Source organism: Serinus canaria, chromosome 5, assembly GCF_022539315.1.
Source record: "Serinus canaria isolate serCan28SL12 chromosome 5, serCan2020, whole genome shotgun sequence".
NCBI lineage: Eukaryota > Metazoa > Chordata > Aves > Passeriformes > Fringillidae > Serinus > Serinus canaria.
In genome coordinates this window covers 2,303,092-2,316,617 of record NC_066319.1, presented here as the reverse complement: position 1 = coordinate 2,316,617, position 13,526 = coordinate 2,303,092, and the positions used below count along the sequence as shown (strand labels likewise).

At 41.9% G+C, this 13,526-nt stretch overlaps 1 protein-coding gene across 7 annotated transcripts in view; it reads left to right on the top strand.

Annotated features, from left to right (window-relative positions):
* The window catches only part of WT1 (WT1 transcription factor), a 33,298-nt gene extending 24,467 nt beyond the window's left edge, over window positions 1-8,831 (top strand). For 2 of the 7 annotated variants that reach the window (XM_050975221.1, XM_009097052.4), the window contains 3 exons: window positions 3,289-3,378; window positions 4,159-4,251; window positions 7,346-7,513. In XM_050975221.1, the coding sequence (XP_050831178.1) occupies window positions 3,289-3,378; window positions 4,159-4,251; window positions 7,346-7,467 (305 nt within the window). In that variant the 3' untranslated portion in view covers window positions 7,468-7,513. Of the gene's footprint in view, window positions 1-3,288; window positions 3,379-4,158; window positions 4,252-7,345; window positions 7,514-8,805 lie in introns of those variants that run through there. The other 5 variants (XM_050975218.1, XM_050975217.1, XM_009097053.4 and 2 more) reach the window with 5 other exon arrangements.
* The last annotated feature ends 4,695 nt before the right edge of the window (window positions 8,832-13,526 follow it).

The following is a 13,526-nucleotide window of genomic DNA, read 5'->3' as shown; positions in this document are numbered from 1 at the left end:
TGAGGATCTGTAGATCAGGAAGGTTGTCCTTTATGGTTGGGTGTCAAGCTGTATCCTTTCAGGCTGATATTTCTGCAGCATAAAATAAAAAGTGCTTAGGGAATCTAAAATACAAGACTAATTTCAGAATAGTACTGACACGTCCCAGCTGAGCAATGGTGTGAAGATGACAGAAAATGTAAACTGTAAAGGCTCCCTAGTAAATAAATCAACATGCATTTGGTGTGATAATTTGCTAAAGCAAATGAAATGACATTAAATAAAAATGTAGCATTAGCAAGGCAAAGTTGTGATCATGGGACTAGTTTGATTAAGTGGGTACAGTCATTTAAGAACAGGGGTTTAAATTGGTGAAGGATGTATAGACCAGCCTTTGGATTGTCATTCCCACTTGCAGGCTCTGGTTTCAGAATCAGTCTCCTTTTCTCATCTGTTCTTGTTAGCACCAGGCTTTTACTCTTGCAGAAGTCCTTAATTAAAGCAGTGACTGTGAATATTTTGTGCAACAGCCACAGCAGTAGAATTTTCTGCTTTCCCATGCACCTGAGCAAATGAATTTGCTCCAGAGAAAACATGCACACTTCCCTCAGTTTAAGTTAAGTGCTTTTGACAAAAATCTGTTTTATTAGAAACATTTATTGCAATATTCAAAGGCAGATTCACTCTTGTTTTACAATTCTTGATCTTTTCTTTTAAAAATGGTTTTCCTAAATATTCAAGACATGCCATTCCCTCTATCCTATCTCATCTTTATTATTTCATTTTGCCCTTTCTTTTGCATGCCTCTGTCAGTGGTGTAAGCAATCATGTCTCAGGCAGAAGGGCTGGTGAAGCTCCATCTGCATCTCCTGCTTTGTTTTGGGTCTGTGTGTGTTCACAGAGCAGGTGACAGCATCACTGGACATTTTCATGCACAAAGAGACTTTAGCCTTTTACTGGAGAGGCTTTGGTAGGGCTGGGGAAATGAGACACTCTCACTGTGGGAATTTCAAGGGGGACTCACAGACTTTTTCTCATCTGGGATGTCTCTGTTGTTCTGTCTGAGGAAATTTATGTGGCAGTCAGCTTTGGCAGCTGACACAGAAGATGTAGAAGGAAAGGGAAATTAGGGTTTCTGTCTAATGTTGTGCCTCTTTTTGTTTATTTGCTTTTTGTTTTCTTCCCAGTGTCATCATATCCCTATGTAAACATTTTAGATTGCTTCCTTTAATATCTGCATGGGTTAAATCTGACTTTAATTTAAGCAAGATTATTTTCCAAAGTATTTAAAGAAATACTTTCATGTGCATGCCATCAGACCCTCCATGCTGCTTTATTCCAATGCCTCCTTAGCCATCTTCTAAGTTTATATTGCAATTAGCAGACAATCATCCTGTCACTGCATTCTGCTCTGCTGACATTCCCCCTCTTAAATCTGCCAAAGGGCTGAATTCCTTGGAAGTAAGTGCTTTCTGAAAAGCAGGCACGCCCCTGGGAGTCCTTGTGGTCAAAGTGTGTGGAACTATTTCAAACACCTGTGGCAGCTTTAATCTCCTATGCTAATAAATTAAGGCCAGCAGACACAGAAATTGTCCACACCTAGGTTGGAGAATCAGCAAACTCCTTGGGGTGACTGCCACAGGAAGTCAGCTTGTTCTTGCAGATTTAGTTGCTTTTGTAAAATTTTTATTTTAGCTGCACAAGGATGAATCTGGAACTCTCTCCTTAATATGCTGCTTGTTCTCTGTCACCTGGGTCAAAAGGCATCTGCTTTAAACTGAACTGCTTTGCTCTGGTGTCTCAAAATATCAGTGCAAGCAGAATTAATGTCCTCACCATAGAATCAGACATGCAGACACCTGCAATGGAGGTTAAAATGGAACAGAGAGAAACCAGCCCCTCTGCCCACTCCAGGTGGTGTTTTCCTGTTGGAAAAGGTCCCACAGGACCTTTGGTTTGCATCTCAGCTTCCCACAGCAGGCAGAGCTGCTGCCTCTTATTTAAGAACAGGGGTTTAAATTGGTGAAGGATGTAGAGACCAGCCTTTGGATTGTCATTCCCTCTTGCAGGCTCTGGTTTCAGAATCAGCCTCCTTTTCTCATCTGTTCTTGCTAGCACCAGGCTTTTACTCTTTTTTACTCTTTTAATCTTGCAGAGCTCCCAGACAGAGCCCAGCATCCTCCCAGCTCTGCAGCTCCTGCTCCTGCTGAGGCTCTGTGCTGTGCCTCTGGAACCAGAATTTCTGTGGGCAGGAATGCCATTCAATGGAATTTAGATTTATTAAGACATTTATTAAATGTAATAAATGGCTGAGGCTTCAGCAGGATTCCAGGGTTGTGCAAAGGGACCTTAGGTTAGGAGTAAGTCAGACCTGGAAGATCATGGAGCTCCTCCTGTGACAGTATAAGGATTGTTTTGGCTGAACTTGCCCAAATTTCACCACCCCTGTACTCTGCTGGCAGTATTTCCCTCTTTCCTCAGACTCCTCAGTTGCTGCATTTCTTTTTGCATGTTTATGTGCATTCCTTTGCATTGAAATCCATTTCAATATCCATTGAGTCCATTTGAGACGCTGGCTTATGGGGATTTCTTTTCCTAAAAAACTCAGGATCTTACTTTCAATCCCAGAGAAATCCCACCCTGAGGATCTCTGCTGTACTGCATGGCAGGAGGGGAAGAGTTTATATTTACATGAGGTTTTGCAAGAATTCATGGCTTTGCCTGTGGGAGCTGTGCAGCCACGTGAGAAATTCTATTTAATGGCACTTTATGGAAGAAATTTGTGTTTTGGGGAAGAATGTGTCTTTTTTCTGAAGCTGATTTTTTTGCTCAGTTTTGTTCCAAGTAATGTGTTGAAAACTGTCACCTGTGTGGATAGAAATTATTTAGTTTTTGCTTTAAACCAAATTTAGTTCAACTGTGAGTTGTTCCTCTGTATGAATTATGTACTGCTGAGACAGGTGTTACTGAAAGGGTTTAATGGGGATTTTAGGGAAATATAAACCAAGACATTCCTATTTTTTTCCAGCAGAAAAAAAAATTAAAAATTCACTCAACTGGAAATTTTTTGCAGCTTTAACCTCTAATTTCCTTAGAGTGAGCAGATTCAGTACCAGTGTCAATGCAGTAGAATTTTGCCAGCCTTTCCAACAGAGCTGAATGGCTTTATGACAAATCAGTCCTGGTGTGTCACTAGACTGCTTCAGACTGCAGAGAAGTCTTTCAGAGCAGCACATTTCATCTTCTGGTTCAGCTTGAGGTGCTCCCCCACTTTGCCACATTTTCCAACACACTGTTTTTCCTCTCCAGGTGAGAAGCCTTACCAGTGTGATTTTAAAGACTGTGAACGAAGATTTTCTCGTTCAGACCAACTCAAAAGGCACCAAAGACGACACACAGGTTTGTGGACAAGACCTGCCTGCAATTAGGGCTCATCTGTAGACAGGAGTTGTCATCCTGAAATTATACTCCTCAAATTTCTGCTTTTCTGGTGTTGTCTGCTCATCACACCAAATTCTTGAAGTTAATTTTTTAACTGGCCTTTTTGCACTACTGTGGTTGTTCAGGTGACTTTTACATCCTGACAGCATCTTTTGGAACAACTTTCATTATGAAACTGTTTGCTCTGTACTCTATGCCAAATTTAAGAAAATATTGTGCTTAAAACTAAACAGTTCTGCAAGAAAAATTTGCCAATGTGTAAACTTTGCCCAACACATATATGCCAGCTGTCAATGAGTAGTGTGAAGTAAGTTAAACCTATTGGGAGCACATGAAAATAGATTTCTGCACCTTGGTTTTTCTTATGTCCTCTTTGTTCCTGCAGGATGCCCTCGTGCCAAACTTTAGGGTCTGGATTAACAATGTTTGCAGATGATTGAAGTGGGGGTTTGTTTATGGTGGAGCTGTTCAGATGCTTCAGACCCAGGCACTGGGAGAGGAGGTTACAAAGGGTGGTGGCCTCATTAATGACTAACTTGCTGTGATGTGTAGGCACAGGGATGGGAGGAGCAGTTACAGGAACTAGAACAAAAAAAAAAAAAAAAAAGAAAAGCAAAAAAACCAAACCAAAGGAGACCAAAAAATATCCAGGCTTTTGAAACTCCAGAAATATCTGATTTCATTCACCCGTCCAGAAATATTAGGACATAAGAATAGATTTTTTTTTTTGTCTCTTAGGTGTGAAGCCCTTTCAGTGTAAAACCTGTCAGAGAAAGTTCTCCAGATCTGATCATCTGAAGACTCATACCAGGACTCATACAGGTAAAACAAGTGCGTAAACTTTTCTTCACATTTATATTTCTTTTTTTGTTTTTAAATTTTAAATCAATGTTGTTGTGAATTACTCGGTTAGAAAGTGTCTTAACCAAGATTTAAATATTCCAAACAGCAGAAAGAATTTCAGTGGGCTGATTTTTCAGTGTGGCTGCTTTCCCCAAGTGTGATAGTCACTTTTCACAAAGGGATTTAGGTGATTTTAGAAACTATGCTTTCTTCCTTCCTGTTTAAAAAAATCTCAGCTCGGCAAAATAAATTTTGTCAGCTATTATGAAATGAGCATCATGGTCTCAGCCCACAAATGTCAAGTTGATCTACTGCCTTTACTGAAAGAGCCCTACAAGATAGAAATTTTAATTCTAGCTTTAGCCAAAGGTCTGTAATCTAAAGCATTCGTGCTGCTCATGCTTCTCCCAGAGTCAGCTGAGCCTAATGCAGGATAGCACAGCAAAGCTCTTGCTGTGGCTGCTTGTGCTCTAATCTCTCCAGCAGATAAAAGCAGTGCCTTTTGCAAACTCACACTGACAGACACTAAAGTAAAAGCTTACTCAAATTTTCAAGGACCTTTTAATTTTTTTTTTTTTTTTTTTTTTTTTTGGGGGGGTAGAAACCAGAGTATTTCATCTAAATACAGGGGGGAAAACAGGGAGGCCATTTCAGTCTGCTCTGCCCTCACATAAATGTAAACACCATTAAGGAGCAACAGCAGCAAGCTCTGTATTTCAGTTTAAAGTTTTAGAATTAGTCCTGTGTTCTGACATCTGCTGTTCCTTCTGCTATGTATGCAGTGTTTTTACCAAGTAATTGTTTAGCAAGCACTTTGGCATGTTGTTGGATGTCACGGCGTTTTCCATACTGGTGTTAACCTTTTAAATTCAGTCTCTGTACAGATGGACAAGGAGCCTGAAAATCTTTTTCTCCCTGCTAAGAATTCTTTTTTCTCTTCTGGACCATAAAAAACACACATTTCAGACTTCCAAAAATAAAAGAGAAATTTTAATAAAGGAAATGATTCACCTGAGAACAGTGGCATTTTCTGTGGCTCTGGCCAAATAAATGCTTCACCCAATGGCCATGTCTACACTTGCAATCTGCAAATGGCAAAGGCTGTGCTCCTGGGGTGTCCCCATGGTCCTGTTGAGCTGCAGGGCCTGGGTCTCTGTGCATTTCCATGAAGAGAGATGTTTTCTTAACCAGCAAGAGGTAATGTTCTGGGAGAGACAAAATGGCAAGTGGTGGTAACACGCTGGCAAGCTGGGATGAACTGCATTCCCCATCACATTTCACTGCTAACTGATCTGCTAATTCAGGACTTGCATGACTCCAGACATTTTTTATAGCCCAGATTAGCTACAGTGAAGAACTTGCTCTCTTGGGTGCTAGTGGAACTCCTGTCCCTGTCCCAGCTCCCTGTGGGATCTGAGCCCCACAATCCTTGCCGTGGCTTTGCTGCCTGCCACTGGCACAGCATCTGGCCTGGTGTTATGGAGCCACTCCTGACAAGAATTTTGGATGTGTCAGCTCCTGAGGGGGATGAGCACCAGTGGCGGGTGGGGATTTTTCATCCCCACCTTGCCCTGCAGCTTCACTCCTATTTCTTCCTCATAGCCTCTGAATGATGTGACAAAGCACCCAGCTCAAGTTAACTTGCTCCACACTGAGGAAGGAAAGCAAAGCAAAGGTGGCTTCCATGCAATTCTATCCTAATTTTAGTCAGCTACCAAACCATTTGTTAGGATGCAGGGATTTTTTTCTTCACAAGCAATTTCACTGTGACAGCAATCTTTGCTGTTGAAAGCAAAAAGAAAATAATAATCAAAGGAAGTTTTATCCATCCACAGACAGGTTTAGCAATGGAAATGTGATCCCTGATATCTGCACCATTTCCCCCACTGTTTTATGCACTTGTGGGAGACAGTTGATGCTTTTGCCAGCATCTATGCTAAGCAGATAAAGTAGATTTTAGGAATTCCCTTTCAACTTAAATACCTCATGTGGGAGTTTGCAAACAGAAATACACATTTATGTAAATCTCCTTTTGTCTGAATTTGGATCAGGTCTGTGAAATGCCCAGAGTGTGAGGTAAATAAGAAGAGAAGATGCCTGGGTGAGATTGTACCACCCCAGCGTGTCTGGAGTGTGTTAGAGAGCATGAGGTGTGTAGGCAGCACTGAGGAGCCCAGCCCCAGAGCTCAACATACTTTAAAATATTGCATTTATTTTGAGGGAAAAAAAAATAAAGAAAAAGCTTGAGTCACTTGGCTCTGCTCTGAGCTAATGAAAGAATTCCATCAGCATTCCTGCAGCATCACAAACACAGCCTGAAATTCCTCTTACACATTGTAGGAAATCAAGAGACCAGGTGAAACAGTTCAAAAGTGGTGGCATTTCTTGTTAAATTTGAATGTGCTTTGCTTGGAGTTATTTGTAGTGAATATCATGAAAATGTTAGAAAAGTGCTATTTTGAGCATTTGACATCTCTCACAGATGTGAATCCACTTTATTTAGCTAGGGGTGGAAAACTTTGAGTCTGGCTCAGCAGACTCCACGCTGAACCCTGTTGCTTCTACCATATTCACTTACACTCACCAGTTTCAAAGAACTTCAGCCAAAACTCGTTGAATTAGCTGGGAAAAACTCCCTTTGACTGGAGGTCAAGCTCTAGAAAGTCCCTGGCAGTTTCCACGGTGACTAACAGTGTGTCTGCACCACCGCCCGAGGTGTGACTGAAGCCTGTGCGGATGCCAGGCTGACTTTGAACCTTGGTCATTTGAGAGCTAAGAGCAGCACAATCATGGCAGCACGGTGCTCAGCAAGGGCCTGTCCTCAGGAATGAACCACTGCAAAGTGCTCTGCATCACCTGGAAAGGCTGTTGGTAAACATCAGCTGAGGCAGAGGTAGGAAGGCACCGAGAGCTGGTGTGAGCAGGAGCTGGGGGCACTCCCACGCCCTCTCAGGACAGCCCAGGGTGCCTTTCCTTCTGACAAGGGCTCTGCCAGCTCCTCACAGTCCCCCAGGAAGAAAACAAATAGCAGTGTCTCAGATGAGCTGTGTGCTCAGCTAATAACAGGGTGTTTTGTTGACAGGTGAAAAGCCTTTCAGTTGCCGGTGGCCCAGCTGTCAAAAAAAATTTGCCAGGTCTGATGAATTAGTTCGTCATCACAACATGCACCAGAGGAACATGACTAAACTGCAGTTGGCCCTTTAGACAGTTCAAACAAGTGAAAAAAACCAGATGGGACATTATAAGCTACTGCAAACTTTCTCAGCCATCCTCGATCACCTCTGTCAGAGAGCTGCAGCTGCCTTCGCATCCTATCTGACACAAGTTAACTAAAACGTAGGATTCTGCTCAGCCTGCCCTTCCATTTGGAGCTGCACAGGTTCCTAGTCAATAAGTTCAAGAGATTTTTACTTGTGGTTTTGTACAAAAGTAGGCAAGACCTGCACAGTTTGAAGATTGCTCTAAACTGTGCTCAGCTTTCATGTCCGTCTCCAGCTTCTTTGTGTTATTTTCACTTGAACTTTTCCAGGTACAAATTGCTGTACCTTTTTAATTCCTGCAGTGGGTAGGATGATTCCTCCCTGTTGAAGGTCAGCTCTACACTTACATCACCCCTGCCTATGCTGAGGCTTCTGAATGCTAGTACAGCTTTTCTCACAAGATGAAGGAACAGTCACCTGAGACACTTCTGGTAACCTTTGTCCTGCCCAAGGGCAGCCTTTTAGAGTCGGGAGCTCTGCTTTTGAAATTTCACGAGTCAAACCTTTTTTTAAAGGTTGTCTTTCTAGAGCAGCTAAAGCCAGATGAACCAGAGCCTCTCTGTACAAAAAAATAAGAATCTTACTGTTAAGTTAACTTGGTTTTTAAAGAATTGCATAACTGAACCCTTAAAACTGTTTTGTTTGTCAATTAGCTCTCTCCTTCTCTCTCTCTCTATTTTTAATGTATTGGTTTAAATTTAATCTATCATGAGATGCATAGATCTCTTTTACACAAAACTAATTTCAACCATTGTAGACATTTGGGATTTGTTTACAATGTAAAGCCACACTGGTTATGTGGCTAGCAAGCTGTATAAACTTAAAACTGAACTTCTAATGGGGCTGGTCCAGGATCTCCATTAACAGATTTCTCTTAAGATAAGTAACTTAAAAAAGACTCTTTGTCAAGTATATGTGAAAAAGACATTATTAGTGTAAGGAAATATATTATTTCAGGGTTTTGGGAGGAGGGGTTTATTATTTACTTTTAATTGCTTGAAATTGTGTGTATATATATATCTGATAATGTATTGCTCTTAGACATCTCCAACTAGAAAATGTATAAATATTAGAAGCATCACTGTTCTGATGTTGTCGCTGTTACAAACTATTGATAACACTAAGAATGTAACCTGCATTTTTCACTGAGCTTTCAATTAAAGCCCATTCAAAGAGAAACAAATGAGAGTCCAACAGATGTCTTGTTTCATGTCTGGTATTAAATTTCAAATGCCCTGTCCAATAGTATCCTTTTTTTTTTTTTTTTTTTTTGTATATAAAGGTACCACCAGCACTGATGACCACTAGTTAACCTGTCCAGGTCTTGACCACAATTTATCCATCTCACTTGGGAATCATACTGGCAGCAGAAAACAGTGTCAAGTTTCATATTGTGCTATAAAGCAGTTGCTTCAATCCTTCGTCTTCTTACCCAACCACTCCTTCTCTTTCGAGCCGTGAGATTTGTGTAAGAACTTTAGAGAACAAGCAAAATCCCATTTATAAATAGCAGGACTGGCCTTCTGTAGAACTGGGCTGAAACCATAAGCACAGATAACTTCTTAGATTAGCATGTCGTAGAGTGACTTTTAAGTAAAAGTTAATTTAGAGTTGGGGTGGCTTAAATCAGTTCAGCAGGTTGGAAAAGACAGTCTTTCATAGATGATGAAGTGTGAAAAGGAAGATAAAGAAATATTACTGTTTCTTTGTCATACTGCCTACTTTTCTCTGGAAGTAAGTACAGCCTGCCTCAGCGCCCTTTGCCCTTGCAAAATATTTGTATCTCTTTAGCAAAAAATCTTTAATGTATCTTGCCAAGCTTTTTTCCTCTAATGTACACAATGGAGTTCTATGATGGGTTGAGCTTTCTCTCTGAAAGTGCAGCTGCATCGTCAAGAAAACTCAACAGTTAATTCTTCAAGTCCTCTTTTTCGCCTGGGTATTGCATCACTGTTAATTACTGTTGGGGTACTGTGACTCATTTGTATCAGTCAGCTTTATCTTTTGCTGCCAAAAGACAGCATCTCTCTGGAGAAACTCATAACAAGTGTGGCAAACATCAAATATTCGGAGCCAACGGTGTACGTAAAACTGCACAGAATTAAAAAATAAAGCAACTCCTCCTGCTCTCTTGAAAGAAAAGCTCAGCTGCAATAACAATGTCCTCTGATTTACCCAGCAGTTCTCGGCAACTACAAAACAATCTGTTTTTCAGCCTGCACCCAAAATAGAGAGCTGCCATGAGTGTTTGTACTAAAAGCCAAAAAAAGAAAACAGCCTCCAGTTTTTGCCTGCATCAGTCAAACATAAATAAAACTATCTTCTGTGAAATACAACCAAAACTGCACTGCAGCACAGGCCAGACTTCCAGTGACCTGTAAATAGCTACAGCCATGGTTTGCTGCCTGGGGAATCACATGCCAAATAATAACAGTAGATGGCTACAAAAAATGAAGCGTGGGTTGATGAGTGACAGAGCATGTCCTTTTGCTTGTGCTGTCACCACTTTCTCAGTGAAAGACTTACTGCTACTCTGCTGTTTGATGGTCTTTACACCCCCCAACCTGCCAAGCACACAGAGGACAATGGTAAATGTTTACAAGACTTTTAAAACTTTTATTCCCGGTTATTTTACGGTGTTTGTTAAGAGAGGCATTTCACGTCTCTGCCTTTCATTTCCCTGCTTTTGGGATTCTATCAGCAAGGTAAGCCACCTTTATGGAAGTGCTTTACTGCATGAATTTCTCAGAAGCAGCCCCCAGATGCAATTCCCCTTTTTGGGGCACATAGAGATTGATCAGCAGGCTGAGTTTCTGTGAGCTTGACCTCCCCAGGAGAGATGAGGGGGCTGCACTCCATTATATCTTACAAGTATCCTCAGCTCTCTGGAAAATTTTCAATCCCACAATTAATTGAGCAAATCTTTTATGCCTCTGCCCTGTGTTCTTAAACTGAAAATGGTGACTGGTGTTGTTTTGGCTGATGGTTAATGTCTCAGTGGGATTGGCACCCTCTTCCTGTCCCATGGCTTCTGTAGCCCCACAAAATGGAGAAGGTTCATTATATAGAAAACATTTCTCCTTTTTCTTGCCACCTCACAAGACACAATATGTGGAGTAGGAAAGGGAATGTGATTTCCTCTCTCCCTGATGCTGTCAGCTGGAATCCAAGAGCTGACTTGGGCCAGTATTTTTGAGGTAGGTGAATCCAGCAAAGTGTCTGTCTGCATTAGGAAAGCACCAGAGTGAACCTGCCTGGGTTGTAGCCACAGGATCTGCTTCTGGTGCATGTCTTCATGGCTATGGACTGTGCTGGCCAAGCAGGAGGCTGCTTAGTTAGGGAACCCACCTGGAGCTAACCCATCCTTCAGCCAGGTGATGGTTCCTGAAGGGAAGAGGGAGGTGTATAAAGCAGTAACTCTTTCCTTCCTTCCTTCTTTCTTCTTTCTTCTTTCTTGCTTGCTTTCTTTCTTTCTTTGCTTTCTTGCTTTCTTTCTTGCTTTAGTTCTCTTTCGTTCTGTCTTTCTTCTTTCTTTCTTTCTTTGCGTCTTCTTTCTTTCTTTCTTTCTTTCTTCTTTCTTTCTTTCTTTCTTTCTTTCTTTCTTTCTTTCTTCTTTCTTTCTTTCTTTCTCTTTCTCTCTTTCTCTCTTTCTCCCCTCCCCTCCCCTCCCCTTCTCTTCTCTTTCCATGTTTTTCCTCCTCTTTCTCTGGTGGGTTAAGCAAGTTGCCCATTTCAGCAGCCACTCCAACCAGGCCTATCTGTTTCAGGGTGTCAGTAGGATTCATTTCACTGCTCCAACAACCCACCTTACAGCAGCTGGGGACAGTTCCTGGAGGTGCAGGTAGGTGCCTTCCACCAGTGTTTTTTCCTCTTCCCTGCTCCCCAGAAAAGGCAGTTTTCTGAGAGAAGCCTGCTGTGTGCAGCCTGGTTTGGTCATCCATAGGACCTGACAGCAAATCCAGCATGGTAAGCAAGCTGCTCCCTGCACTTTGTCCAAAAGCCCAAGGAAAAAAACTCTGGAGCAGGTCCTCAAGTCCCCAGGTGCCACCCAAAGGCCACCAGCTGGCACAGGTGGCACCAGGTGCCAGAGGACCTGGGAAGGTTCTGCTGCTCAGTCCTGCTTGAGCCCTGCTTGTAATTTCCCCCTGGGACAAGCAGGAAAAATCCCTGAGATTTCCCTTGTTTGGGGAAGACCCTCATTCCTTTCCCTGCCCTCCAATTATCAAAAAAGTCATGAAAGGCACTGCATGCAGTTCAGAATGGCACTAATGGACAAGAAAGTCCAGCTGCAATATTTGGGAAGATCCAATAAAAGATTCATTAGGATTCTTTGAGTTATTGGAAGTCCTGATGACACAAGGGAGCCTAATGAAACAGAAGACCTGGTCACAAGAGTGATGAGCTAAAAAAAGCCCAAACCCAAATCCCAACCCCACTGACACCATTCTAAAAATTAGACAATTAAGAGGAAAACCAGGAATGTAGCCAGAACTATTCCACCTCAAATAATAAACACAAGGATAAGTTGCCAAGCGAGGTCAAAGAAGCAAATGGTAAAGTGAGTTTAAGAGACAGCTAGACACTTTTATGGGGAGAGAGGGGATTGAAGGATACAGTGACAAAACTGGGGGTAGAGTTGAGATAAACCCAGAGGACAGTGGTGGGCCAACAGCCTCAGAGAGTGCTCAGAGCCCCAGCTGCTCTGCAGAGATGTGGAGCAGCTCTTGGTGTTCAAGGGAGACTTACCAGGGCTCTGGCAGTGTCCTGTGAGGGGTGAAAAAACAAATTAAATAAAAAATTTAAAAAAAATATCCCAGGAAGAAAACTCCCCTTTTTTTTTTTTTCTTTTTTGTTTTTCATGAAAGTCTACTTATAACATAGGAAAGAAAAGGGTTGAGTGGAATATGATTTAAAGGAGGCAAAACCAAAATATACAGAGGTTGTGTTCTCTGCTTGTACAGAGCTTTGCATAATTTCACATTGCCAGCACAGCTTGGGTGGATCCCACAAAGAAAAGCTGGCAGAACTTCCCTGGCTTGACACAGCAGCATGAGGAAGCCTGGTTTGAAGTGCTTGGCTTGGCCATCCCTGCACTGACAAGCAGGTGCTGGATCCACCAGCACAGCAAGGTGATTAAATGAGGGTGGGGGGAGGACCAAGAGCAGTGGAAGTGAGGCAGAGAATCAGGTGAACAAAGTGCAGTTTTCTACACAGATTGCAGCCCAAACACAAATGCCAGCTTCTTGGGCTAAAAGAAGTTCTGGTAGCCCAAAGGGCTTTGAGTGGTGAGGATGGTCTGGAAGATGCTGCTCTCCTAAAGACACATGTAACATGGACAGAGCTTTGCTGGCTGCTGTAGGAATGGAGCAGCAGGAGGACTCTGCCCCAAAGAGGCTGCAGGCCACAGATAAGGCTTTAAAAGACAAATGTTTAAAGAAATGGAAAATCTTGAATGAGAAAGTCTTGTTGCAGGCAGGACTTTCCTGTTCCTGATAACTAAATAACTACCCCATAGGTATAAATATAATTTAATTGCATCACAGTTTTTTTCAACGATGAATAGACTTGTTATGTTCTGATGAACTCTGGCAGAACTGAGATCCTAATCTGCAAAAATAGGCTGAGTAGTAACAGAAAAACCTGGCTGACCATCCTGACTTGAATGGCTAGATAAATGAAACTAACTGTTCTTCCCCAGCATCAAAAAAAAAACCTCTTTTAATGCAAAGGAATTGTAAGAAAACACAGGGCACTCAGGCACCTTAGTATGGAGGTGCAGGAGAGAAATACAACTGTAGTTGTTCTCAAGCTGTTTCTTTTTATGGCTCATTCTCATCTGAGTCATGCCCCAGAACTCCCATTCATTTAAATGAAATGTTGAAAAACATAACCACAAAACAAACAAACAAACAAACAAACAAACAAAAAAACAAAACAAAAAAACCCACCAAAAAAGTAACTGCACTGCCTGGAAAAACCCTCCCCCAGAATTTCTTGGGAAAT